At 35.5% G+C, this 26,205-nt stretch overlaps 4 protein-coding genes across 4 annotated transcripts; 2 read left to right on the forward strand and 2 right to left on the reverse strand.

The window, feature by feature from the left end:
- Positions 1-470: 470 nt before the first annotated feature.
- On the forward strand, positions 471-5,134 carry LOC145599356 (uncharacterized). The gene is made up of 2 exons (XM_081655750.1): positions 471-906; positions 4,419-5,134. The coding sequence occupies exons 1-2, from the start codon at positions 658-660 to the stop codon at positions 4,653-4,655; spliced, it is 486 nt and encodes a 161-aa protein (XP_081511876.1). The 5' UTR covers positions 471-657; the 3' UTR covers positions 4,656-5,134.
- A 509-nt stretch (positions 5,135-5,643) lies between these two features.
- LOC145598902 (uncharacterized) lies at positions 5,644-6,379 on the reverse strand. Its single transcript, XM_081655304.1, has 2 exons — positions 6,218-6,379; positions 5,644-5,962 (listed from the first exon to the last, which is right to left on the reverse strand). Exons 1-2 carry the CDS (start codon positions 6,302-6,304, stop codon positions 5,645-5,647), a joined length of 405 nt encoding a protein of 134 aa, XP_081511430.1. The 5' UTR covers positions 6,305-6,379; the 3' UTR covers position 5,644.
- A 375-nt stretch (positions 6,380-6,754) lies between these two features.
- On the reverse strand, positions 6,755-12,485 carry LOC145597847 (ruvB-like protein 1). Its single transcript, XM_081654103.1, has 12 exons — positions 12,249-12,485; positions 11,573-11,761; positions 11,299-11,430; positions 10,952-11,101; positions 10,545-10,700; positions 8,878-9,012; positions 8,507-8,572; positions 8,317-8,423; positions 7,538-7,637; positions 7,353-7,444; positions 7,192-7,261; positions 6,755-7,098 (listed from the first exon to the last, which is right to left on the reverse strand). The coding sequence occupies exons 1-12, from the start codon at positions 12,327-12,329 to the stop codon at positions 7,009-7,011; spliced, it is 1,368 nt and encodes a 455-aa protein (XP_081510229.1). The 5' UTR covers positions 12,330-12,485; the 3' UTR covers positions 6,755-7,008.
- An 8,405-nt stretch (positions 12,486-20,890) lies between these two features.
- LOC145598440 (ferredoxin C 2, chloroplastic-like) lies at positions 20,891-24,784 on the forward strand. The gene is made up of 6 exons (XM_081654790.1): positions 20,891-21,207; positions 21,300-21,363; positions 23,164-23,252; positions 23,868-23,936; positions 24,206-24,250; positions 24,394-24,784. Exons 1-6 carry the CDS (start codon positions 20,986-20,988, stop codon positions 24,436-24,438), a joined length of 534 nt encoding a protein of 177 aa, XP_081510916.1. The 5' UTR covers positions 20,891-20,985; the 3' UTR covers positions 24,439-24,784.
- Positions 24,785-26,205: the final 1,421 nt, after the last annotated feature.

Consider the following 26,205-nt stretch of genomic DNA (forward strand, 5'->3'; position numbering starts at 1 on the left):
TATGCTTTGAAAAGTCTCTCGATTTAGCATCTATGCATATTCACATTAGTCATGTAATCATAAAATGGTGTATTGGTGAAATTCACATTGATAATGTAATACCCTATACCCCGCATGATAAGAAGCAACAATTTAAGAGATAAAAAAGAACGGGCATACTTAACATCCATCATATACTGTACGCTTCTACTACTAGTTTAGAGATCAGATACAAAGTAGTCCAGAATTCAGATTACATACAAAGCTCCAAATTATCTTTTTTCCAACAAAGATGCAATGAATAAGTTTAATTAGGAATTCGTCAAAAAAAAAAAAAAAGTTAGTTTAATTAGGAAGGTTAAACACCAATTTGTAAAAATCATTGCTTTAAAGTACATTTGAAAGTGTGTAATCTATAAATTAAACTTTTAATAATCCCCAAACCCAAAGATTATAAAAAGCAACAAACTAAAGACAAACCCACACACAAAACTCACAAAATCCCCTTTTTAAAGTATTTATTCAATCAAATAACCCCCAAATTCAATCATCTTCACTCTTCTCTCTCCTCTCGATCCATTGAAATTCCCCTAAATTCTCGTTACCCAGAAAAATTCCCTTCAATCTCTCGCCATTTTCGCCGTTGCCGGCACCTCGGCGACTTTCTATCTCTTATAAATGAGGTTTTTGAAAAGGATCGCCGGATTTCTAGGGTTAGCGAAAGATGAAGGGCATGAATCCAAGGAAGAAGATGATGATGCTAATAATATTCCGAATAATTCTGACGATATTCGCCGCAATCGGATGAATGTTGACCCAATTCATACTGGCCCTCGTAGGGGATTCAGTGTTCCAGTTCAAGTTCCTGTTGAACGCCCTATTGCGGGTCCTATTTTGGTCCCTTGCAATGGAGATGGTGGAGTTCAGGTCATCAATTTCATCCCTTTTTTGCTAATCTATTTTGGGTTTTGTATTTCTTTTGAACAAATTTATGTATGATATAATTGATATGTGATCAGTATAATATTGTGATATGCTGTGAAATTATTGGTGAATGTGTCAAAATGTATCTTTAGAGCAGCATGTTTATGACATTGTGTAAATAATGGATTAGAATTAGCTTGGAAGCTATGAAATATAACAACTTTAGTGTCTATTCGATGAAGATAGTTATATGGAGTTGCTGCTGAATTGCTGATAGTAGAGTGACTTAGTGTATTTAGTAATGAAGAGTTATAAAGTTGGATGCTTTGACTTGAGTTGATTTTTTATTCTCCCATATAGAATGATGCCAAGCTTTTCCTGCATCTTTCGAGTAATAGAGTACCGGGAATCTCTTTTATCATGAATCATTAGTAGTTTGTGGGGTTTGCAAGCAGTGCCCTTACGATGATTTAATAAATGATATCCAACCGAGTTTGGAAAGCTATTTTTTTTTTCCGTATGAAATGGTTGAAGTATGTGGGTGTGATAGGTTTTGGGCTTGTAGAAGGCATTTGGTGCAGAGATCATACATACTTTCTAAAAAGCTTATTTCTCACCTTTTTGTTGGCTATTTTGTTTTGAAAGAAAATTTATGCTATCAGTGTGATTACCTAGTTGAACTTGAACAGTGGAACTTTTTTTGGAGATTAACTTTGGTGAAGAAGTATTTGCCAATCACCTCGGTTTTTTTGTCAATGGGTGTTGTGGAGCACAAGTTTAGTTTTGGTTAGTAGTATCTGGGTTCACCTTCATAAAGTGAATATGTTATGGTTGCTTAAAGGTATAAGTTGATGAGGACTGGCTTTTTTTTAAGGATTGCTTCTAACCCCCTTTTACTCGCTCTTGAGGGTGTGAGCAAATGAACCTAGAGTTAGTTTCTGCTTTATATGGTTCTATCTTTTGTTATGAACCTTGTCATGCACTCATTCTAAGCATACACCTTTTATTCATTGAGAATTTTGTGTTGTTAGAGTTGAGCACTTTGGTGTGATCTGGAGTTTTTTCAATACTACTTTGTAGGTAAAATTGTGCATGATTTCATATGTCGAGGGCTATAGTTTTTAGATTTTTGTTGCCTTGGGATTTAGGATACTTGTAATTGTTTTCATCCCTTGAAGCCTTGTGAACCTACTTTAGACTTAGAGTAGTGCTTTTATATCTCTTTTTTTTTTTTTTTTGGAATTAGGAATTATGTATATGGTTAAATTTTGACGTAAATCATGAGTCATGATTTAGTCCTTTTGCAGGCCATTACTAGATATTATGATTTGTGTGAGGAACTGCTCATCATCTGATGATTGCCATTCTCTATCTTGAAATATCTCATATTTGTAGTTTTAATCATTATTGGTAGATTATTGCCTAAGCTTTGTCAACCTATCCTAGCATTGAAGAGTTTAGTTATTTTCTGCACCCCCTGAGAATCTAGTGGAACTCTTCACCTCATTTGCTGCACCTTTTTTTTTTTTTTTTTTTTCTTCCTAAGGTCATCTCAAGATATTGGGATATATGTGGGGAACTGTCCATCATCAAATGCCTGGCATATTCTGCTTTGGGACTTCTCATGGAGTCATAGTTGTTGCCAAATTTGTCCAGGGATGTAGTCTGTTCCAATCTTCTATTGCAGCATGTTGGCTTTTCTTTCTTGAGTTGTAGAATCACTTAGAAAGCTGTGAAGATTTGAGTACAATAATACTTCTTTCCCTTAATTGCTTTGTTTACTGATATTTTGAGTTGTATAATTTCCCTCCTATACCTATCTTTCTTCTGAAACTATTCAATAATTATAGCTATACACTTTGTAATTGGTTAATTTTCTTGATAAATGACTGCATTAGAAATTAGGGTGTAGTTAATGCGATACACGGCTAAAGGTCTGCGAAGATTTATCTGTGTTTGGTCTGGTTCGTATTGTACATGTCATCACCTATAGGTTTAAGAGCTGTTCCTGAGTATATTGCAATCAAGTCTGAACATAGTATTGTGAATTGAGATAGAGCACAATGAGGGTTGAGATTGTGGCAGAGTAGTGTCAATGTAACAAGTTTTGTTTGTGGGAAACTGGTTATTTGATGAAAGGATGTCATGTATATCTGAATTTGGCTTTAATGTTTTTTCTTATTGTATCTGCTTTCTTCAGTGATTATACTAAGGGGTTTTTTCCTTAATAGGTTGTAGTTAGTTGCCCTCTTTTTTGTATGGAAAGTTTCACCATTGTTTGTTTTATCCAATACATAATTTTATTTTGAAAAATTAGTTTAGATGAGTTTTGGTTGGGCCCAATGAGCTTGAATCAATACATATAAGATTACCAATATCATTTTAGAATTGAAAGTAAGTTCAGTTGTTCATATAATTAGATCTTAGGAGTGAGCAAAGCCATAAATTTTTTTCATGCAACTCTATCAGATCAATGTTTGAATTTTGCCTTGCTTGATGGGGAGTTCTTTCATTTTTTTCTTCTGGTTCTGCCTTTTGCACCCTTGCTGAAACCGTTGCATGATTAAGATCAACTTATAGTTCATTATGAGAAGTGTATATCATCTCAGTATCTTTCCCATTCTTTCATGAGCTAGGTGTAGCACAGTAGCAGGCATTTAGACACCATAAACTTGAGGTAGTGTATTGGAAATGGCAGGAGGGCAGAACCATCTTGTCTTGAGAGAGAGGGGTCATTTGCCACAGCAGTATAATATGCCTCCAAATTTGTGAAGTGTTCCATAGATGTAACATTGTCTGGCCAATATAATTTGCTGTATATACATGACAGAAGTTTGTCAATTATCTTATGTCTACCTTACTTTCTCGGGTTGTCAGGGCAGAAGATGCAGGAAGAGCTTTCTGTGCCTTTTGGAGAATGAAATATTGAACTGGTAGTTCTTATTGTAGACCTCACTCAGATGTGTTATGTTACATATAATTGAGCTGCTTGTCTGAGTTCTTCCAAATCATTGGCATAGAATCTTGCATTTATATAGCTTAGCAATTACTTCAACACTTAGAGGCTTTCAACCTGTGCCCCTGGTGATGACTGATGAGGTTTTCACCCAGGGTGGATGACCAATAGGACAGGCAATCATTTTATGTAGTCCATTATAAACTATTGTGTGTTTTTTGGTAGTTGTTATAGCTGTGGAGCAATATTTACAAGAGCATGCTACTCCGCTTGTACTTTGCACTTGGTACCTTTGCTGTTATCGCACAGTATGAGTATCATGTAATCCTAGGTAGCATTTTTAAGCATAAACAAAATATGTAGATGACAGAACTTGCATCAATGACTTGTTTTATTGCTCGTACAATATATAGACTTATTGATAGATGTTCTCATGTTATTGTTTGGCTTTTGGTTTATAAATACTATATATAGATAGATATAACTACGCTATTATATCAAAGTGTGCATTTCCAGCTCCTTAAAGTTCTTATACTAACAGGTTTAACTGTAATCACAGGGTCTTAAATGGTATGCAGCACGTCTGAGAATAGATGAAGATGGGGATGTAGCAGATGAATTTTTCAATGAAGTTTCACGAGAAATGTCACACACCATGCAAGATCAGCCAAAATCATTCCCAAGGTATCAAGTGAAGGCCAATGTAAGACATGTAAAAGTTAAAAATCAGCAAATGACTCCTGATGGCAAGTTTCAACAATTGGTGGACTATCAAGGTCAGTTGCTGTGGGTATAGAGGTAAACAGGGTATTTAATCTTACTTGATGTGGAGAAGATTGATTGAGGTAAAAATAGAGCCTATAAACTTGACTGAAGACTGCTTTTTGCTGAAAAAGGAGGAGCCGAAATGTTGCCTCATGCTCAACAGATGTTTGTTTCCCTGCTATTTAGCTGTATGTTTCTTTTTTTCAGGGAGTTTGTGATTATATCTATATATAACTGGCGTTAGCGTGGGCCTTATCGTGTAGGAACATTGTAGGCTGGCTGGGCTAGTTAGCGAGATTGATCTGCTTAAACTTATTACGCGTATACATTCAGTTTCTGCCAATCTTGTAAGATTATTGGTCTTTTGGAACGTAGATTAGTGTAAGAAACCAGAAGTCTACCCTTTCACTGCATAGAAAAGCTCAGTAATTACACACTTTTTGTGATACTCCTTAGTTAACTACTGCTTTCTTTTTCTTTTTGGGCTAATAAATGTAAGCATTTGATTTAGGAATTGTCTTCATAAAATTTTTATTCTTTTAGCTGCAACCTTGCAGTTTCCTATTTTCAATCTATGCTTGTTCATTGCCTATTCGAATGAGCAGATCCATCATCCATGTGCCTTGCGCTCACCCTTGTGCTAAGACAGACGCACAGTTGGCTTTGTGCACGCAAGTACTCTACTTAATTGTTGTAATGTTGCATTGTGTTTGTTGGAGGCGGTATGCTCTGTATTAAAGTGAGATTGCCTGCGTGCAAAGTGAACAGACTGATCACCATGATATCTAAACATATGCGTTTACTGAATTCTAACAACTAGTAACAAGATGCAGAACAACTCCTAATGTGATATACTCACTCCAAAGAGCCTTGAATTAGACAGTACTAAAACCTGCGTATTATATATGAACATTCTCCAAACATTCTTACAACACACTGCTACTGAAATATAAAACAAAACCACATCCTACAAACATCAAACAAAGAAAACGAAATGGGGTTCGAAATAGGCCAGCCAGCTTAGAGATGCTTATTGTAGTGTGGAGGTTGAACTTGGTTATGAGTAGTAGTTGTGGTTCTGGTTTCGGTCCCGGGTATATTGCCAGCTGCTCCATAAGCCTGCTGATTGCCAATTTTAACAGGTATATGGTCAGCACCAGTAACTATGCCAGCCCCAGGCATATGGTAATGATGCCCTAGTTGTTTTGCATCTAGTTTCTCTGCTGTGTGCTTCGCTTTCGAGTTGTGCAGATCCGCCTTGGCTTCTGCCTCCTTCACTTTCCTCAACTCCGTCGCTATCTCTTTCTCCTCCTTTGTCCTCGCTGTCGCCTGCTGTGCCTGCCAGTTCAAAATCCATTTCAAATCTTCAGTTAGATTTCACAACTTTAAGTAATACATACGGGTGATAGTAAAAAACTACATGGGATCATGTCGGAAACCAAAAATGAGAAACGAATTTAACAAGATGTCACGTAACTATGTTTTGATTTGCCATAAAATTTTACAAGATTTCAAATGGGACAAACAAGAGAAAACTTTTGTTTATTGGTAATCCTAAAACTCAAAATGGTGCAATTAAAAAACAACGGATACCTCTTCTTCAACTTTGGCCTTGGCGACCTGTATCTTCTCTTTAGCAGCGCTGGCCATGTTGCTAACCTTATGCTTTGCTGATTGCATCTTCACAGATTTCTTGCTTTTCAAATCAAAATAAAAATAACTGCAATTTTGAGTTTGATTATGTTTGTCGTTGGATCCCAAAATATTTTATTATATAAACGAGATAACTACCAACTGAAGACAATCTAAGGGACACTAATATACTTTTTATAGAAGAAGAAATTTGTGCGGTTCATGCCATGTGTTAGACATGCAGGCTATATAGGTGGTGTTCAATCATCTATCATTTGATAAGTTTTTATCACGTGGCTATTTAGATGAAAGTTTAACTACATATCTTTAATCTTTGAAAGGCGGTTTAATAGGATTGTATGGGTTTTAACAAGATAAGTGAAAATGAGGTGAATAAATTACACCTTAGTATCAATAGTTTTTTCCGCCCTTATATGTATGCACAAAAAACTCTCAGTATCAATTTCAGTACAAACAGTTTAAAAAGTCCGGAATCAATTTATGAAAACCCATGATTATATGCACTGTTTAACCATCAATGGCATGAGATTGTTGATTTTGATACATGATGCAACATGCCCTAAGTAACAGCTCCTACTAGGCAAAAACTGCGGTACTGCTCCAAGTGACTCGCAGTGCATATAATTTACACACCAAAGTAAGTAATTAATCATTCAACAAGTCACCCACCATCCCGATCTGAAATATACATTCCAGAGCTAAACTACAGAAATCTAATGACTTTAAACGCGTCATGAAATATATCTGTCTTGTTGCTCCTGCAGAAGTTTTGCTGAAGACTTGGCATCCAGATACAGTGAATCACCTTCCTCAATATCCGCCTAATAGTTGCACAAATAGAAGTGTAAGTATGTGTAACCAGGACGTTTATAAAAAGCTACTTGAAATATAAAGGTATCGGAAAGCTGGTATACCTTGCATATATTTTCTCGCCCATTCATCCGGGCAATCACACTTGCAGGTGATAACAGCTGAACTGCATGTCTGTGGAACCACATGACAGAGTTGGTCACATTTGGGACATGAGAGTTGAAATAAAAGTATATACTTGTATAAAAGGAGTAGAAAGGCAAACCTCAAAGATGCTCGCTGCCCTATCTCACCCAAGTAAGCAAGACCTTCTTCTTCTACAACCAGTTCCTCCACTTGAGCACGGATTGCTAAAATCTGGTAAATAGAAACACCAGGAACAGAACACAAAATCAGAGGATGTAAAACTTGATGGGATACTAGAAATAAGTAATGATGAAGATACAGGACCTGGATCATCTCAGCAGGACCATAAGTTTCTGTTCGTATTATCAACAGCCGGTCTAACAAGTCTACAGGTATTCCATGAGGACTCTTCATTGTTGTTCCTCTGTTAAAAAAAACCCAATGTCAAATACAAAAACAACACAAAAAACAATTGCTTAAACTTTGTTACAAAGCTCTTCACTAAATTTCTTAAGACAGTAGGAAGCAGCACAAGAAGCAAATAAGGCATGAGCGCATGACAACCTTGTGATAGAACAGATGTTTCCAAAATATCTTTAGGCAGTGCACAAACTTGTCAATGTTAACAACTTCTGACACCCAAAAAAAAAAAAAAAAAGAGTTTCCCGAATGATAGTATCAAGTGGTCAACATAATACTAAACTAGTACTAATGACAGCTAAATTATTTACTCTCCTAACTTAGACAATAGTTTGGGGACAAAATAGCTAACCAGGAACATGTATATCCCATCATTTCTTGCAAGATTAGAAAGATATGGAAAGTTACAGCATTTAAATTCTCTTTTACCAACAACATGAGCAATTCACTCTATTAGATACATGTCTGAATTATCATATGGGCAGCATGTGTGTCTACATTGAAGGCAAAAGCATATCAAACTATGGACTCATTCAGGGGAGCCCTGGAAAATTGACAGCCTATGTTCTTTGACAATATGATAGCGTAACACAAATGTTAAAAATCCTCAATCTTCACAGATGATGCAAATTTTTTTTCAGTTTTTCAGATTTTCCCAGGTATCTGTACATGAAGATCTATACCTCACATCACATACTCCTCTATTTGTTGCAAAGATCACTATTGGGGATAGCGAGCTTTCCAATGCCCGATTCAAATATGAAAAGCACTCGATATCCAGCATGTGTACCTGTCAAGGTCTCTGTCAAAATCATGGGATACAATTGAATTCTGAACAAACTAAGCAATAAAAAAATATTTCAAAATAAGCACCTCGTCAATAAATAACACTCCAGGTACAAGCTCCGCAATACCTTCATCAATATATCGATTAACTACCTGTCAAGGAAGAACTAAGAAATTAAGTCTTCGGTGCAAAAATGTAGGTTTAAAAGTTCAGCTATATATTAAAATTTATAAGGACTTATGCTGTAGAATCTAGAAGCACTAAGAAAAATATAAAAATAAAATAACATTATTATCACGCAGAATTACAAGTATATGAATACATGACCACTACAAACATAATAATCACCTTTTAGAGAGATGATTCAAAGCATCAAAATATAGACAATTGAAGTGTCATCAAACTTTAACAAAATAAGGGAGGAAACCAATGAATATAAGCATATACAAGCTAGTACCTTATTAATTTCTTGACGTAGCTTATCTGTGATTTCTGTTTTCCTAGGCTTCATCATCTGGCCCATCAGAGATAATATGTCTTGTCCACCTTGTGGTCTAGCATTTGCTGCATCTAGATCATGTAGGGTAACATCCTGACAAGGAAACAAAATTAAGAAAAACGTCACCAGGAAACAACCAGCCCTGAGGCCTCAAGAGTTTTGCCGTTACTTTTACTGAATTTTACAGTATGCAAACCAAAAGAATCTTGGGTAAAGTCTATTAGGATATTGCGGGCATCTTTCACTCTATGAAATAAAATATATTGCATAGAGATGAAATTTGAACTACTATTTTGGAACATCCCAAAAAGGAAAGTTTGACATTTTATATAGGACAGAAGAGTTCACTAATATTACTATCGTAGTATGGTCATCATTACTTACTTTTACAGCAATAATAACAACAAACAGCCTAGTCAAATGATTAAACATTAGCTGGAAGATTAAATAATTAATTGGGGACTTCGAACAAACTGGGCTATTTTAAATTAGTTTCTTCATGCTTCCCTGCGAGAATACCTAGTCCTCTTGCAGCACTTCTCTTTTTATCGTAGTAATATATAGGTCAAAAAAATATAATTCCTGTTTTTTTTTTTTAATTCTCATGTATTCTTCTCTCTATCCAAAGGGATAGAAGTGGTCCTTCACCAACGTTTCATTTATGTTCTTTTTTGCATTTTTGCTTTCACTGTGTTGACACTCTCCTAGTCTCCTTCACCCACCCTCAGTTGTGCCCTTTCTCTCTGATCACAGTCTCTCAGACTCTCACTTCATGTCTCTCTATCTCTCAGAAGTGCCAGGGTCAACTATCATCTCCCTCTGATCACAGTCTCTCAGACTCTCATTTCATGTCTCTCTATCTCACAGAAGTACCAGGGTCAACTATCATCTCCATTATTATTTGCTACTACCCTTTGGTCTTTTCTATTACTTACGGTTTCCCATTCGCTGTGACACCCAGAATTTTATACATATTTCAGTTGGGGGTGATGGCACAAGTGGCGCTTAGAGCCGTAATTCAACTTCATTTAATGATCCCCATATGAGACTTGCTTCCTTGATGAATTAGATATATTCCTAATTTTTTTTTTTTTTTTTTTTTTTTTTTTTTTTTGTTTTTGTTTGGGGGTGTTGTTGGGGAGGGGGGGGGGGGGTGTGGGAGGGGACAAAATATTTCTCCTAGCCAGGCAGACATCAAAATCTGTCTCAATGAAGACATCTCCTACCTTAAATCAATTCTAGGAAGTAACCATTCTTAGAGGAGAAGCCTTGAAACACTGAAGCAGAATCTATATAATTGTTTTTAACAAAGATCCAAAATGTAAAAAAAAATTGACAAGGCCTTTAAACGTTACTGTAGCCTCAACACATTTGATCTACACAAAAACCGCATTACAGTTATGCACAATGTGTTGATTTAGTTGTTAACTTGTTATGTATGCCAATGAACCAGGAAAGTTAAATAGGTCCCAGTTTCACAACAACAGTAAGGACACATTTCAATTCAGTTATTACAGATCTAGTTTGCTTTGCCATCGCATCATATAACTTACGGGTTAGTGGGTTACAACACAAGAATACAAGGTATAAACAGAAGAAGCAGAAGCAACAATCGCATCACAAACCTGCACAATCTCCTTTTTTTTGTGAACTTCTCCTTTAGGAAGTGGGACATACTCCTCGGCCTCAAGGTCAAATTCTGTGGCAAAAGCATCACTTCTCCCCACCCTCTTAACTGCCCCACTGTTTGCTTCAATATAGATAACATCTCCGACAGCCACCTGCATCCACAAACAGAAATAAGAGATCTTGGAGTGTGTATTAATTAAAGACAAGCAGTGTAGTTTTGCTTAAACCAGTTGAACAATACTCTGCATCTTCTCAACCTCCTTCCCTTCTTATAATTAAAGAGCTAAAAAGATTATCCTTTGTGATTGAGGTTAATGGAGAAAGGGCGTATACAAAAGAACACACAATATGACCACATAGACTAGATATGGCAGAATATCCATGAACAAGAGTGTGGTTATACCTTTTCCTTTATCAAAGCATCGTAGATAGTTGGATCCAGCTTCAATTGCTTGGTTCCTTTTACAGTTTTCAGCCCAATGATTACATGACTGATGCTCTTACCATAGCCACCAGTCACACTTTCAGTTTCTTCCGGGGAGAGTTCAGTCACCTAAAATGTAAGTAGGTGATGTGTAGTGTAAGAATCTCAAACAAATAATATATCTCTCAAGAAATTGAGCATTCATGTCTGAACTACGATAGATATTTATGAACGAATGCGAACACAGTGGATACAACCACAAGATCAACATGATAGAAGCTTAAAGTTGAACCAAAAAACAGCTACACAAACAAATAAAGACTCACTTCTCCTTCATAGACCTCCTTGTTTTCCTTGATACGTAAACCAATGGCTCTCCTAAAGTTCTCCATCAGAACCTCAGTCTTCTTCACTTCTGATGAGTAAACTTCTGACCCAACCATAGGGCAGAATGGAACCTGTAAGTCAGATAAAACCAATCGATAAAATTTTTTATGCTTAGCTAGGCCAATATTTAGCAATTACGCATCTATGTCCATCTTAAAAATGAATTAAATTCAAAACACCGATTAGACTGAACTCAGCAATATATGAAATTACCTTGCTCCCAAGTTCCTGAGATATACCAAGGGCCAACGCAGTTTTCCCAGTGCCCGGAGGGCCAGCAAAAAGCAAAGCTCGACCAGCCATTTTCTTTTGTCGTATCATATCAACCACAAGCCCCCCTGCTTCTCTTGCCTGTGCCTGACCCACAAAGCCAGCAGCCAGTGGAACTGCATTCCCATTGGGCTATACATAAAATGTTAAACACCCATTACTCAATTAACATCATATTAGAATCCCAACACTAAAAGCACAACACTCATGGCCGAACGCACAATCGTATAAGCTCGTAAAGAAAGCGCAATTGATAATGAACTAACAGATGCTCAAGCAAACTTTGGAATAAGCCATTAAGCCCAAATTTCTTAATTTACACATTACCCCCCCCCCCCCCCCCCCCTTCCCTGTTTTCAAAGACAGCAAATTTGTAAACTTTTCCCTAATTTTGCTAATTCAAATGTTTGTTGGTGTAACTAAAACGTGGTTCAATACTTCAATGGTCAAAATGACTGGTACAAGAATTTGCGTATACCAAAATTTGAAGAGCTAAAACCCTAAACCCTAAAAACCCCGCCCTAATTCAAAAATTGGAAGAACAATGAAGAAAAAAAAAAGGAAAAATAAAGCATTAAAAGTTGATTGTAAAAGGTTAGGGAAGAGAGAGAATACATACATCGAGGCCAAGGCCTTTAATGTGGGTGTGAGTGGCAATTCGCTGCTTCTTAGTAGTGGATTGTACCTCTTCTATCTTCATCTTCGACTGCGCCGTTAACCTTCAGTACTGCGGCGGCGATGACGGCGGCTTGGAAGGTTAACCTCGCCGGAAAAGAGAGAGAAATGGCAGATGGCCTGAGTTTGTGAGAGGCGTAAGAGGAATGAGGGGAGGAGGGAATTACACTATTTTTAGAGTTCTCACTTCTTTATTGTTTTTCTTTTTGGTTATGGGCAACAAAACATCCACATTGTTATGAAATATATAGAAATTAGAGGATTATGAGAAGGAGGTAATAAGAGAAGTATTACTTCTTTTATGTATTACTCTTGGTAATATTTTGTGTGTCATACAAGTGAAATTACATGGCTATTTATAGTAGTAAAAACCACTATTACATTGTGGGCTATAACCTTAGAGGGTGGCAATTAGGGTTGGCTACTACATTAAATGTAATGAAGAAATTGGAGTGTGGACATTCACACCTTGACTAAGTTAATTAACTCTTAACACTCCCCCTTGAATGTCCATACAGAATAGGATGTATGTTGCCTCGTTAAAACCTTGCTAGGTAAAACCCTTTAGGATAAAAGCCATAGCTAAGGGAAAAGAGTACAACAATATATTACTATATGCTTTAGTGTACTGCCTCATTAAAAACCTTGTCAGGAAAAACCCATTGGGATAAAAACCTGATCGAAGGGAAAAAGAGTGCAGTGCATATAATGCTCCCCCTGATTTTAACATAGTTTATGAAGACGACGCATCCCAATCTTGTGGACCAACCGCTCAACACTCTTCGAAGGTAGGGACTTTGTAAACAAGTCTGCAAGATTATCAGATGATTGGATCTGTTGGACATTTATCTTCCCTTCCTTCTGCAAATCGTGTGTAAAGAACAGTTTTGGGGATATATGTTTAGTCCTATCACCTTTAATATATCCTTCAGTTACTTGTGCGATACATGCAGTATTATCTTCATAAATGATGGTTGGACTTTCAGTTACTTCTTTCATCCCACATTCTTCTTGGATATTGCCGATCATTGACCTTAGCCATACACACTCACGTCCTGCTTCATAAAGGGCAATCAACTCAGCATGATTTGATGATGTCGCAGTTAAGGTTTGCTTTGTTGATTTCCAAGAAATTGCAGTTCCACCATAGGTGAACAGATATCCAGTTTGTGACTTGGCGTTTTGTGGGTCTGATAGATATCCAGCATCTGCATATCCGATGAGGGTGGCATCTTGCCTTGATTGATAAAACAAACCAAGATCTTTTGTTCCTCGTAGATATCGTAGTAAGTGTCTTACTCCTTTCCAGTGTCTCTTCGTTGGTGCGTTGCTAAACCTGGCTAACAAATTCACAGAAAAAGCTATGTCTGGTCTAGTATTGTTAGCTAGATACATTAGAGCCCCAATTGCACTTAGATATGGTACTTCAGGACCAAGGACATCCTCGTTTTCCTCTCGAGGTCTAAATGGATCATATTTCATAGTCAAAGACCGAACAATCATCGGGGTGTTTGTTGGGGTCGCTTTGTCCATGAAAAAACGTTTTAACACTCTTTCGGTGTAGTTGGACTGATGGACGAAAATACCATTATTTAAGTGCTCAATTTGCAATCCAAGGCAAAATTTAGTTTGTCCAAGGTCTTTCATCTCAAATTCTTTCATCAAGTATTTTGCAGTTATTTCAAGTTCATTTGGGGTTCCAATGATATTCAAGTCATCAACATAAACTGCAACAATTGCAAACCCTGATTGTGATCTCTTAATGAAAACACAAGGACTGATTTGATTATTCTTGAACCCTTCTTTCATAAGGTATTCACTAAGACGATTATACCACATCCTCCCAGACTGTTTTAATCCATAAAGTGACCTTTTTAATTTTATGGAAAGTAAATGTCTAGGCTTGTGGTTTACTGGTAATTTTAGTCCATCTGGGACTTTCATATAAATATCTGTATCGAGTGACCCATATAAATATGCGGTTACTACATCCATTAATCGCATCTTTAGTCCTTCTGAGACTGTCAAGCTTACCAGAAATCTTAACGTAGTTGCATCAACTACGGGAGAATATGTCTCCTCATAATCAATCCCTGGAATTTGAGAAAAACCTTGGGCTACAAGTCTTGCCTTGTATCTAACAATTTCATTTTTCTCATTTCGTTTTCTCACAAATACCCACTTGTATCCAACTGGCTTTACACCTTCTGGTGTAAGGGTTATTTTTCCAAACACTTCTCGTTTTTCGAGTGACTTTAACTCTGTCTGCATTGCCTCTTTCCATTTTGGCCAATCATGCCTGCAACGACATTCTTCCACTGTTCTTGGTTCACTATCATTTTCGTCAGATGCCATTTCAATTGCAATGGAATATGCAAATATTTCATTTACGATAACATCATTTCTATTCCAATAATTCCTGGTAGAAACAAAATTTATTGAAGTTTCATTGTTATCGATGTTATGGTCATCTTGTTCATCCCCTTTCGGATTATCATCTTTTTCTCTATTCTTATCTGTACTTTGTCTTTCTTGACCTTCTGTAAGGGGAATATTGTCGATCTCATCAGGTCTTTTTAATTTTCTTGGTTTAGAGTCTTTTGAACCAAGTGGTCTTCCACGCTTTCGGCGTGCTAGAGATTCATTTTCAATGATCTTATCACCAGAAGGAATTTCAATTCGTGCAGGGGCATTTTCAGCTGGTATATGTGATTTTGTCACTTTCTTTGCATCTATAAATGCATCAGGCAGCTGATTTGCAATGCTTTGTAAATGAACAATTTTCTGAACTTCTTGTTCACACATATTTGTTCGTGGATCAAACATTGACAATTGTGTTGCATTCCAAATGATTTCTATTTCTTTCTTTCGTGGGTCCACTTTCTCTCCCCCTAAGGCTGGGAATACTGTCTCATTGAAATGACAGTCGGCAAATCTGGCCGTAAATAAATCACCGGTCATTGGTTCAAGATATTTAATTATGGAGGGTGATTCAAACCCAACATAAATTCCCAGCCTTCTTTGTGGACCCATCTTTGTTCGTTGGGGTGGAGCAATAGGAACATACACCGCACAACCAAAAATTTTTAGATGTGAGACATTAGGTTCTCGACCAAAAACTAATTGTAGTGGTGAGAACTTATGATAAGCAGTTGGTCTCAACCTAATTAGAGTTGCCGCATATATTATGGCATGACCCCAAGCAGATGAAGGCAATTTTGATCTCATCAATAATGGCCTTGCAATCAATTGTAGTCTCTTAATTAATGACTCAGCAAGTCCATTTTGTGTATGAACATGAGCTACTGGATGTTCTACAACAATTCCAATCGACATACAATAATCATTAAATGTTTGGGATGTAAATTCCCCAGCATTGTCAAGCCTTATTCTTTTTATTGTATGGTCTGGAAATTGTGCTCTTAGTTTAATAATTTGAGCAAGGAGTTTTGCAAAAGCAACATTTCTACTGGATAAGAGACTTACATGTGACCATCGAGTTGAGGCATCAATTAATACCATAAAATATCGGAATGGTCCACATGCAGGATTAATTGGTCCACAAATGTCTCCTTGAATCCTCTCTAAAAATGTTGGAGATTCAGTAGCAATTTTGTTCATAGATGGTCTTATTATTAATTTGCCAAGTGAACATGCAGAGCATGTTAATTCATCTGATCGAGGGATTTTAACATTCCTAATTGAATGTCCTACTGAATTTGCTATAATCTTGTGCATCATTCCTGTACCAGGATGACCCAAACGATCATGCCATAAATTTAGCAGATTCTTATTATCTAACTTCTGGTTAGATATCAAATTTATTTCAACTGGTCGTATATCTATATGATATAACCCTGAAGAATATGCTGGCAATTTCTCATACACATGTTTCTTGCCATGTTTTTCTGCCGTGAGGCATAAATATTCTTTTTGATCCACTATCATTGTTTCTAAATGAAAACCATTTTGACGCACATCTTTAAAACTTATAAGATTTCTTCGAGATTTACTCGAATATAAAGCGTCAATAATGATTAATTTTGTTCCATTTGGGAGTATTATGCAAGCTTTTCCAGAACCTTCTATTAGCTTGGCTGACCCAGAAATGGTATTAACATTTGCTTGAAATAATTTTAACTTTAAAAAATATTTTCTATCCTTCAGAATAGTGTGTGTTGTTCCACTGTCCAAAAGGCATTGAAATTTGGAACCAACTTCGGGCAGATCCATATCTTCATAAAATAATAAGTATAAGATTAGTTTAAGATAATTAAACTGGACGTACTTTATTAATAATGAATAATTAAGAGTACATAACTTGAACATGAAAAAAAAACATACAAGAAAAGTACATAATGAAAACATAATACATATCATAGTAATTGATGAATTATCTAAACATGATTATTCTCTCCAAAGATAAATTCACCACTAGCTTCACCATTGTCTATGTGGAAATCAGACACATCAAGGCTAATTCCAGGGACATTTTCTTCATTAACATAATTTGTTTCGGCATGTTTTTCTTTCCCTTTAATGGAAGCCTGGTATAGTTCTACCAGATGTTTGGCCGTACGACAAGTACGTCCCCAATGTCCAGTCATGCCACATCTATAACATGTGTCTTTTCCTTTTGTGGTGGCTTGATTTTTGTTTCCTTGTTGATGCCCCCTTTGAGTGTTGTTTCTAGGGGGAAATTGGCCTCTACCACGGCCATAACCACGTCCACGGCCACGTCCGCGGAAATTTCCACGACCTCTGCCACGGTTATTATATTTTCCACGTCCACCTCTATGAGCAACATTTGTCTCGGGTGGATTTGAGCTTTCTACAGCATTTGTTTCATTGAATGCTTGAGACCCAGTTGGTCTTAGGTTGTGATTCTTCAACAGAAGATCATTATTCTTTTCAGCAACCAATAATGTAGAAATAAGCTCAGAATATTTTGCAAAGCCTCTTTCACGGTATTGCTGTTGCAATACAATGTTGTTAGCATGGAATGTAGAGAGTGTTTTCTCTATCATTTGTACTTCAGTGACTGGTTGATCACAATATCTCAATATTGATACGATTTTATATAATGATGAATTATAATCACTGACAGATTTAAAGTCCTGAAATCTCAGGTTTGTCCACTCAAATTGTGCTGAAGGAAGGAGTACCCTTTTATGGTGGTCATATCTTCCTTTCAAGCTATCCCATAGTTCTCTGGGATTTTCCACCATTAAATACTCAGTTTTCAAACTGTTATGTAAATGATGCCTTAAGAGAACTATAGCTTTTGCTTTCTCTTGATCAGTTGGAACTTTAACTTGAGCAGGGGCATCTTTTTCGTTTCCTGGGATGGTAATTTCTTTGATTGTATGTTCCAATCCCTGAGCCTTCAAATTCATTTGGGCATCAACTGTCCATTCAAGATAATTATGTCCAGACAAGTCTAATACGTCAAATTGTCTTTTCATCAAGTCTCCCATTTTAACTACAATCAAATAGGTAATTATTATTAAGCCAATTAAGCAAGTGATAATTAAAGTAATCAATTTGTAATCATAATAATAATCCATTTAAAACATATTTGCTTCTCCCCCTTGGGTTATTATTATGATGTACATAAAGTTAAGCTAAAATTAAACATGATAATTACGTTAGTAACGACAACAACAATAATAACAATAACAATGATAATAATAACAATAACAATAAATACTACTACTATTACTACATCACCGACAACGACAACAACAACAATAATAATAATAATAATAATAATAATAATAATAATAATAATAATATTAATGACATACATTAATGATAAGACAAAAGAAACATTTATTATAACAAAATGCACTTATAATCTACCTAGAAGACAAAAAAACTTGAAGTACTACGGAGATTACATGCATGAATTCCCTTTGTCGAAAAACCGAGCGCTACTTATGTAAAATGATGAAAATCATCATTGCCATTAATAAAACTACTAGGGCCATAATTAAAACTAAATATAGTTTTAATTTCCTTAAATCTTCTTCAAAGGTAAAGGGGTGTGGTGGTTGTCGGTTGTCGACGGGGAACATGGTGTGTGACCGGTGTAAATGGAGGAGGAAGAAGAGGAGATAATTTGGGTAAAGTTTAAGGAGGGGATAAGGTTTGTATGGTGAAATAAGGGGGTGTAATCCGCCTTTTATAGGGGGGTAAATTATCCGTTTCAGCTTTACACTACTGTAAAAATATCATACAATGTTCTAGTAGACTGGTAAAATAATCGTAATCAAACTATAAATATTTACAAACGTAAATAAGTATCACACTGGGATGCAAGCCGTAGTGGTCCGAGAACCCTAATCTATTCATGAGGTCAAGGGTTCGAAAACTGAAAGAAACATAAAAGTGTGTAATCTAAAAATTAAATAAATATAAAGGCTGCATCATTTTTTTTCATTTCAGTAATTATGCACAAGTAAGTAAGTATAAACATGATTTGTGTGACCATGAAATTTACTCTATTAACATGCATACAACAAATATTTCCACATGCAAAAGTAATTATATATTACTTTCTATAACCATGCATGAGAGTTACCAAACTAAATATCATAAATAAGGTATGTATTGATATCCTCATTTTTAATCAACATGGCTAATTATGTGGAGTAATTTTGTGGAGAAATATATTGTGAGTTTCTGGTATAGAGGATCCCATATGGGCAACTATAGAGCATACTCCTCAAAATATATTTCGTGAAGGAAATTGAATCTTTGTAAAAATTGGATAATCGGTATAAGTATACCTGATTGAAGATGGTGCTGATAACGTGTTATGAAATATATAGAAATTAGAGGATTATGAGAAGGAGGTAATAAGAGAAGTATTACTTCTTTTATGTATTACTCTTGGTAATATTTTGTGTGTCATACAAGTGAAATTACATGGCTATTTATAGTAGTAAAAACCACTATTACATTGTGGGCTATAACCTTAGAGGGTGGCAATTAGGGTTGGCTACTACATTAAATGTAATGAAGAAATTGGAGTGTGGACATTCACACCTTGACTAAATTAATTAACTCTTAACACACATGTTTTTTTTTCGGACTTTTTTTTTTTTTTTTTTTTTTTTTTTTTTGAAACCAAACGGTGTATAAATTAATTAATGGACAAAGCGTCAGAGAATACATAAGGTGAAATTTCCGCAGGACAATGATTCACCCAAGTTATTCACTGAAAGGAAGAAGCTTAGCTAATTGATGAGCAACTATATTGCCATCTCTTTTTACATGTTAGACTCTTGCTCCTTTCATTTTTATTTGTTTATTTTGGGATATATTTTAATTTGTTTGTTCCATTGAATTTTTTAAGATTCACTTTTAAAACTTTTTGGTCACAAACTATATTCGGTAAGAAATTTTTGTTTTATCTCGGTTTCATAATAATTGAAATAGTCAAATTTGACACATATATTAAGGGTATGTTCTCTTCAGATTATTTTCAATTCAGTTCTTGATTTCCTTCTCTCATAAAATATCCAGTTCAGTTCAATTCAGTTCCAATAAGTTCAGTTCAGTTCAATTCAGTTCCAATAAGTCAGTTCAGTTCAATTCAATTCCAATAAGTTTAGTTCAGTTCAGTTCAATTCAATTCTATTCTGTTCTTAATTTCATTCTCTCATAAAATATTCAGTTCAGCTCCAATAAGTTCAGTCCAGTTCAGTTTGGTTCTTAATTTCCTTCTCTCATATTCAGTTCAGTTTAGTTCAGTTTAGCTAGTTTAGTCAATCAGAACATGCCCTAAATCATGAGTTTGATCATCTATAAATAAGTAAATTTAAATTATTCCTTATCAAACTTCATGTTTATATTTATCTAAATTTTTTTCTACATTACTCAAATTCTATACAAGTAGCCAACATAGTGAAAAAGATTTTAAAGTGTGTCTATTATTATAAAATAGGGTGAAAATAAAATCTTATTAGAGTTGTATCAATGTTTACTACTCTACTCAAGTGTCAAGTCATGCATATGTATATTGTATTCTCACTTATTTGTAACTAGATTAAACCCCGTGCAATGCACGGTTATCAAATAATTATAATGACAATAAATTTTACCAAAAAAGTATCAAATAAACTCAAACTCAGTATTAAAAAGTATGAAATATATTGTTTCAAAAAAAAAATGAAATATATGTAAAAGAAAAAAATTAAATATGTAATAGTTATAATGGGAAATACTTCTCTCAAAAAAAAAAAAAGTTATAATGGGAAATATGATATTTAAAGAAGTTTATTTTAGATTTTGTACAAATTAAGAGTCAAAATTTAGATACAAATATAAAAATAAAGTTTATTTAGCAAGTTATTTTGGAGGGAAAACTCTTTATTTTATATTGCCAAGTGTCTCTTTAGGTTTCGCCTTTAGTATAATGTAATTGATGATTGATGGATATCACATTTGGAAGTTCAATTCAAAATTTGGAAGGTTAAATGTTTAATCTGGTTCATTGGATCCAACATTTTGATCAAACATTTGGATCGATTGGGCACCAGCCCATACAATAAACCAACTATTAATTTTAAGTTTTTGGTACCCAAAAAAAAAAAAAAATAAAAAATAAAAAAAGAAAAGGATAGAGAATCCGTTAACAGTTATCTTAGCGCAATCGTTCACCCACACACTTGAAGATGGAACTTCAAGCTCTACTTCCTAGTTTCCGGGCCCCACTTCATCGGAAACCTGCTTTCCACCGCCAATTCTCTCGCTTTCGCCGCCTTATTACGACGTCGGAGCTCCAAGCGCCGCCGCAACTCAACGGAAGCAGCTCAACCTCCACGTCAATTCCGAGTCACAAAATCACCGTCCATGACCGCCAACGCGGGTTAACTCACGAGTTCTTAGTTCCCGAGGTAATTCGCTAACCTAAAATTCCATAATCAACAAAATTGAAGTAAAAATTGATTATTGGATTTATTTTTATTTTGTGAATTTAATTATGCAGGATCAATATATATTGCATACTGCAGAAGATCAGGATATTAAGCTTCCCTTCGCTTGCAGGCACGGTATTGTGTTTTTTTCTTTTTCAATCAAATCAATGTTCTCCATTTTTTAAGTCAATTTTTTTTTATTGCTTGAATTAATAGGAATTACCAATAATTAATGCAGTAATTGTCATGAAATGTTACAGATATTGGGTATTTTTCACGAATTTGAATAAATTAAAAAATTATACAGTATTGTTTATAATTAGGATCTTTCATTCCGTCAAAAAAATAAAATAAAATTAGGAGCTTTCATGTGATTATATGGAAATGAGTGTGAACTACTTGTTTCTTTATAGTTGCAACACACACTTTATCACGGTATTTAGTAAAACAATTAAAATGGGGTTAAAAGGTTGTTAGGAGTATAATCAAGTGGACTATGTGCTTTAATTGAAAGTAATAGTACAATTTTCACTATAAAAACTTTCCTTTTATGGTGTAATGCAACTATTGTGACATTTTCACTTTAAGGAAGTGTTGCAACTATAAAGAAACGGAGGAAGTATAAGAAGCTATTAGAACATTCGGCCTAAAGTAAACATAAGTTGCCTACGTGCTGTAATTTTGTTTATGTGTATGTCATACTGGGATTAATTGTCTTTGACATAAGCAGCTGTTAAATTTTGCTTTGGTTGTATGAACCGATGAAGTAATGAATTACGTGTCGTTTCAGTAGAGACCTCAGGAGAGAAAAAAAGTAACTTCCTGAGATCCGTCGCCAATAAATTGACACTTTCATCACACTTGTGGGAATTGTCTTGTCCAGTTGATTGGACATTGAAGCTAGTTAAGCATTTGACAAAGCTGGTAAATAAGGCTTTATAATCATAGGTTTGTTCCATACCAAATGCAAGTAATAAAGTGTTTGTCTTGGAGATTTTATGGTAAATAATTCATCAAATATATAAGCTTTACTCATTTCAAGATCATACTTCATTACTATTTGTGCATTACTAATCTTCACTGGATGGGCAACCTCCATTGTGGCAATGTAATTTTTGATGAAAAACCATGCTATAGCATAAAAAATGTGTGTGCTGCGTTGGATTGCAGACTAATAGGGATTCTGTAAAAGCAAGGAGTCAAAATGCAACTTTCCTTGTATTCTTCTATGCATGATAAGATCCATCTATTAGAAGTTTATGTAGTTGATACTACTTAATCAATGAACTAGGCTATGTGAATGCTTCCCTAAGTTTAAGTTGCTGGTCTCATTTTACATTCTTGATTGCTTTGCAAAACCTACAATTTAATTGACATCTATCCTTTCCTTATTAAGTACATAGTATCTTTTAAGGTTAAGCACATATATGTTAAGAATTTGATAGTTGTTGCCACCCGTATTCATGACTAACAAGTAATGTCACATTTGTAATTTAAATTGAAAACATGTAATCATTGATATTTAAATAGGCAAAACATAAAAAGAAGAAAAACCAAAAACTAATTAAGTGAATTGGTGATTAAAGATGGAGGGAGGACTGTCTTGGTCATTGTACCCAACATATTCTTTTTTAGCAAGCCTTGAATAAAACTAGTGAACCGTAAGATCGAGGTGATATTTTAATGAGGTATGGAATAATGTGTGACCTAACAGACCTGTATAAGACTGGCTGAAGACTATAAATGAAACAGGGTGCAACTACTTGAGGTGCCTTATTATAGTTTGATCTTATACGAGAAGCCTTTCTTATTCTTTTTTATAGGATTAGATTATAGTAGAAGGGGTTTTCAGTTTATACGCACTTGTCCGTCATTATCTCAGTTATTGTAGCCCTTGCTACTGACAAGCACATTTATTAAATACTTCTGTTGCAGGTTGTTGTACTAGCTGTGCTGTCCGTGTCAAATCTGGACAACTTCGTCAACCTGAGGCACTTGGAATATCTGCTGAATTAAAATCTCAGGTAGTATGTCAAGCTAAAACAAGTTTATTGCTGTGCACTTTTACATCTGTCTGCGTGGATTTTCACGTCAACATCGCTGGACTGAATACAGTGAACCCATGGCAAGCTGTAGGCTTTCTAATAAGTGGAAATTTAAAACGTGAAAAACTTATATATAGGTGTTATATATCTGGCAAAGCCGTAAAATCATTGTCAGGGTATAAGTTTGAGGGTGAAGATATGATCCTTTGACTAAGCCATGAAATTACTACATGAAAGAATCCCAATCAATTTCTGAATAATTGCTTTCAATCATATTCTGATGGGAGTGATGGCTTTGTGAGAAGCAGGGTTGATACTTTTTTGGCACAATGAATTCAGCTAGTAACCATATTCTGAATATTTTTGGCACAATGAATTCAGCTAGTATATTCCTTTTTTAGCTTAGACCAGTCTAGATATAACTAAGTATTTGAAGCTCCAAGCTTAACTCCTTAACTTCCTGATTGAATTTATGAGGGTATGTTGGAATTATATGACAAACCCTACAGTAACTTGTGTGTTGTTACTCATAGTCATTGAGCCGAAAGAATGATTTGCTTTTGGTTCTTTCATATTTTCCTCCTTTTGTCTCAGGGCTATGCACTACTGTGTGTGGGCTTCCCATCATCCGATCTTGAAGTAGAAACACAGGACGAGGATGAGGTAAGGGGCAATAATTCAGGAAGACTATAATTTCCATTCTCTGTCCTTCCGTTTCTTTCTTGTGATCGTCCTTTATTCTTTGATTTGACTATCCAATTTACTTCCACATTCCTCACCCACTTGTATAATTTTATATCATTATATGTAAACCAAGTATTAACAGGGGTGTTATATTTTGTATTGGTAGCTCTAGGCTTCATGCTTGTTTATTGCTGAAGCCTTGGTAATTACAGAGACAGATTTGACTGAAATATATATCATAATTGCAGGTATATTGGCTTCAGTTTGGGAGATATTTTGCCCGTGGTCCAATTGTAAGTTGTCAAATACTGAGTATAATCCATTATTACATTGTCGTATACTTGGGGGTGTGGTGGGGGAGAGGTGTAAAGCCATAATGGTGGTAGTGACCTCAACTTTCTACAGCTCAATAATGCTCCTTGTGAATCATGTGCAGGAAAGGGATGATTATGCGTTGGAGTTGGCCTTGGCTGATGAATAGAAGGGGTCCTAGTCTCCCCGGGGATGGAGACATTCCAACGAGAGTATTAACTCCCTTATCTTGCAGGTGTGTGATAACATCTGACCTACAGTTCAGCAAGTTCACATATATGCTTAGAGCCTTCATACTACGTGTAATGATATTAGGAACTCCTGTCTCCCCGGGGATTGTATGTGTAATGCTATTAGGAATTCCTGTCTTGCTGTCTCCAGTGCATAAAAGAAAATCGATGTTTAGAGGTCCTTTTTCCACAACAGATATTTCTGATGTAATCCATGTGTAACTTATAATTGCATGTTCTGCTCTTATTAAAGTGCTTAATGACAACCGTAATTAAATTTGTTCAGATTTGCATCACATTGTTTTTTTCGTACTCATCTCTCCGTTTCTATTGTTTGTCCCTTTTGGAATCTTGAAAGATTCTAATGTAAATAAATTCTTCTCGTAGTAATTTACTACGTAATATAGTAGTAAACAAAAATATAGATACTAACGTTCTTATATATAACACATAACTCTTTCTCCTTAGTCCTTACATTGCACTTGGTCTTGAAATGGGATTGTAAGTTGTTGGAGATCAAGGTTGTGACATTAGTAGAGACATTTTTCTCTCCATGCAAGAGTGAGTCTCTTCTTCTGGACCATGACTAACATCAACTGAAGTAACATTTGAAATTGCTTCAGAACACACTTCCTCCATCAAACACTCAGCGTCTTAAGCCTCTTCTCAAAATCTCCAACATACTTCAAGTTCAAAGATGCAGTCTTCCTCGCATTGAAATTACCTGTTTGCTTTCCTTCAAGGCGACTCCCCACCTTTACCACTAAGCAAGAGCCCGACCTTGAGTTAAAGTATTGGATGGATTTCCATGCCTCATCAACTCATAATCGGCAAACATGTTGTACCTTAAAAAGTTGCGACGATAAGAAGACATTGAGGATTTGAGGGAGCTTCAAGCTTGTCATTACTTTAAACGCCAGAGTTTTTTTGGTGTACAAACATGATGGACCATATCAACTATAGTAGGACCCAAAGTTCCATTTTCTTTATCTTTGTCCTGAAAGGTCCCTAACTTGCAAGGGAGGAGGTTGTTCAACACCTAAGCCAATTGGAGTACTTGAATCTTCACTCAACAAAGCATGATTGGACAAAGGACCCCTCTACGTAGACGATTTAACGCTTTTCCCTTTTCTATCCTTTGTCAAATGTGATTTTCTAATCTTGGTTCTTCCTTTTGACTCCCTCCTTTAACTCAATCATAATGTCAAACTCATGCAGAACATCAAAATTATGAGGATCATACTTAGCTGTATAAACTAAGTCTTCCATGGCCTCCTCGAACTTATTCATCTCCTTCAAACTCAATACTTTTCTATAACGCTTTCACATTTCTAGGATCAAACTCCAACTCAAAAGAGCAGACCTCCATTACTAGAGCAAACATATCTAGCTTAGTAGAACACAAAGCAAGGTTAAACTTTAGGGAAGTGGCAACCTCACAGAACAAGGTTTCCCAATTCCTCGTCCTCACTACCAAATGAAGCAAAACATAAGATTTTGGTAGTTCTAACATAAAATGACAAAGTTTTATCAAACATAGTTCGTCTAGAAAATAAATTACCCTCATCTTTCAGTTCACGTACATGGGTAAAATTACCAAAGAATTTAGAATTCTAACCCCTAAGATGATATTAAAGCCTCAAACTACAGAAGAAGAATAGAGAATAGCATTGATGTCATATACTTTGTATATACTACGTAATTTC

The sequence above is a fragment of the Chenopodium album genome, chromosome 20, assembly GCF_948465745.1.
Source record: "Chenopodium album chromosome 20, dcCheAlbu1.1, whole genome shotgun sequence".
Classification (NCBI taxonomy): domain Eukaryota; kingdom Viridiplantae; phylum Streptophyta; class Magnoliopsida; order Caryophyllales; family Amaranthaceae; genus Chenopodium; species Chenopodium album.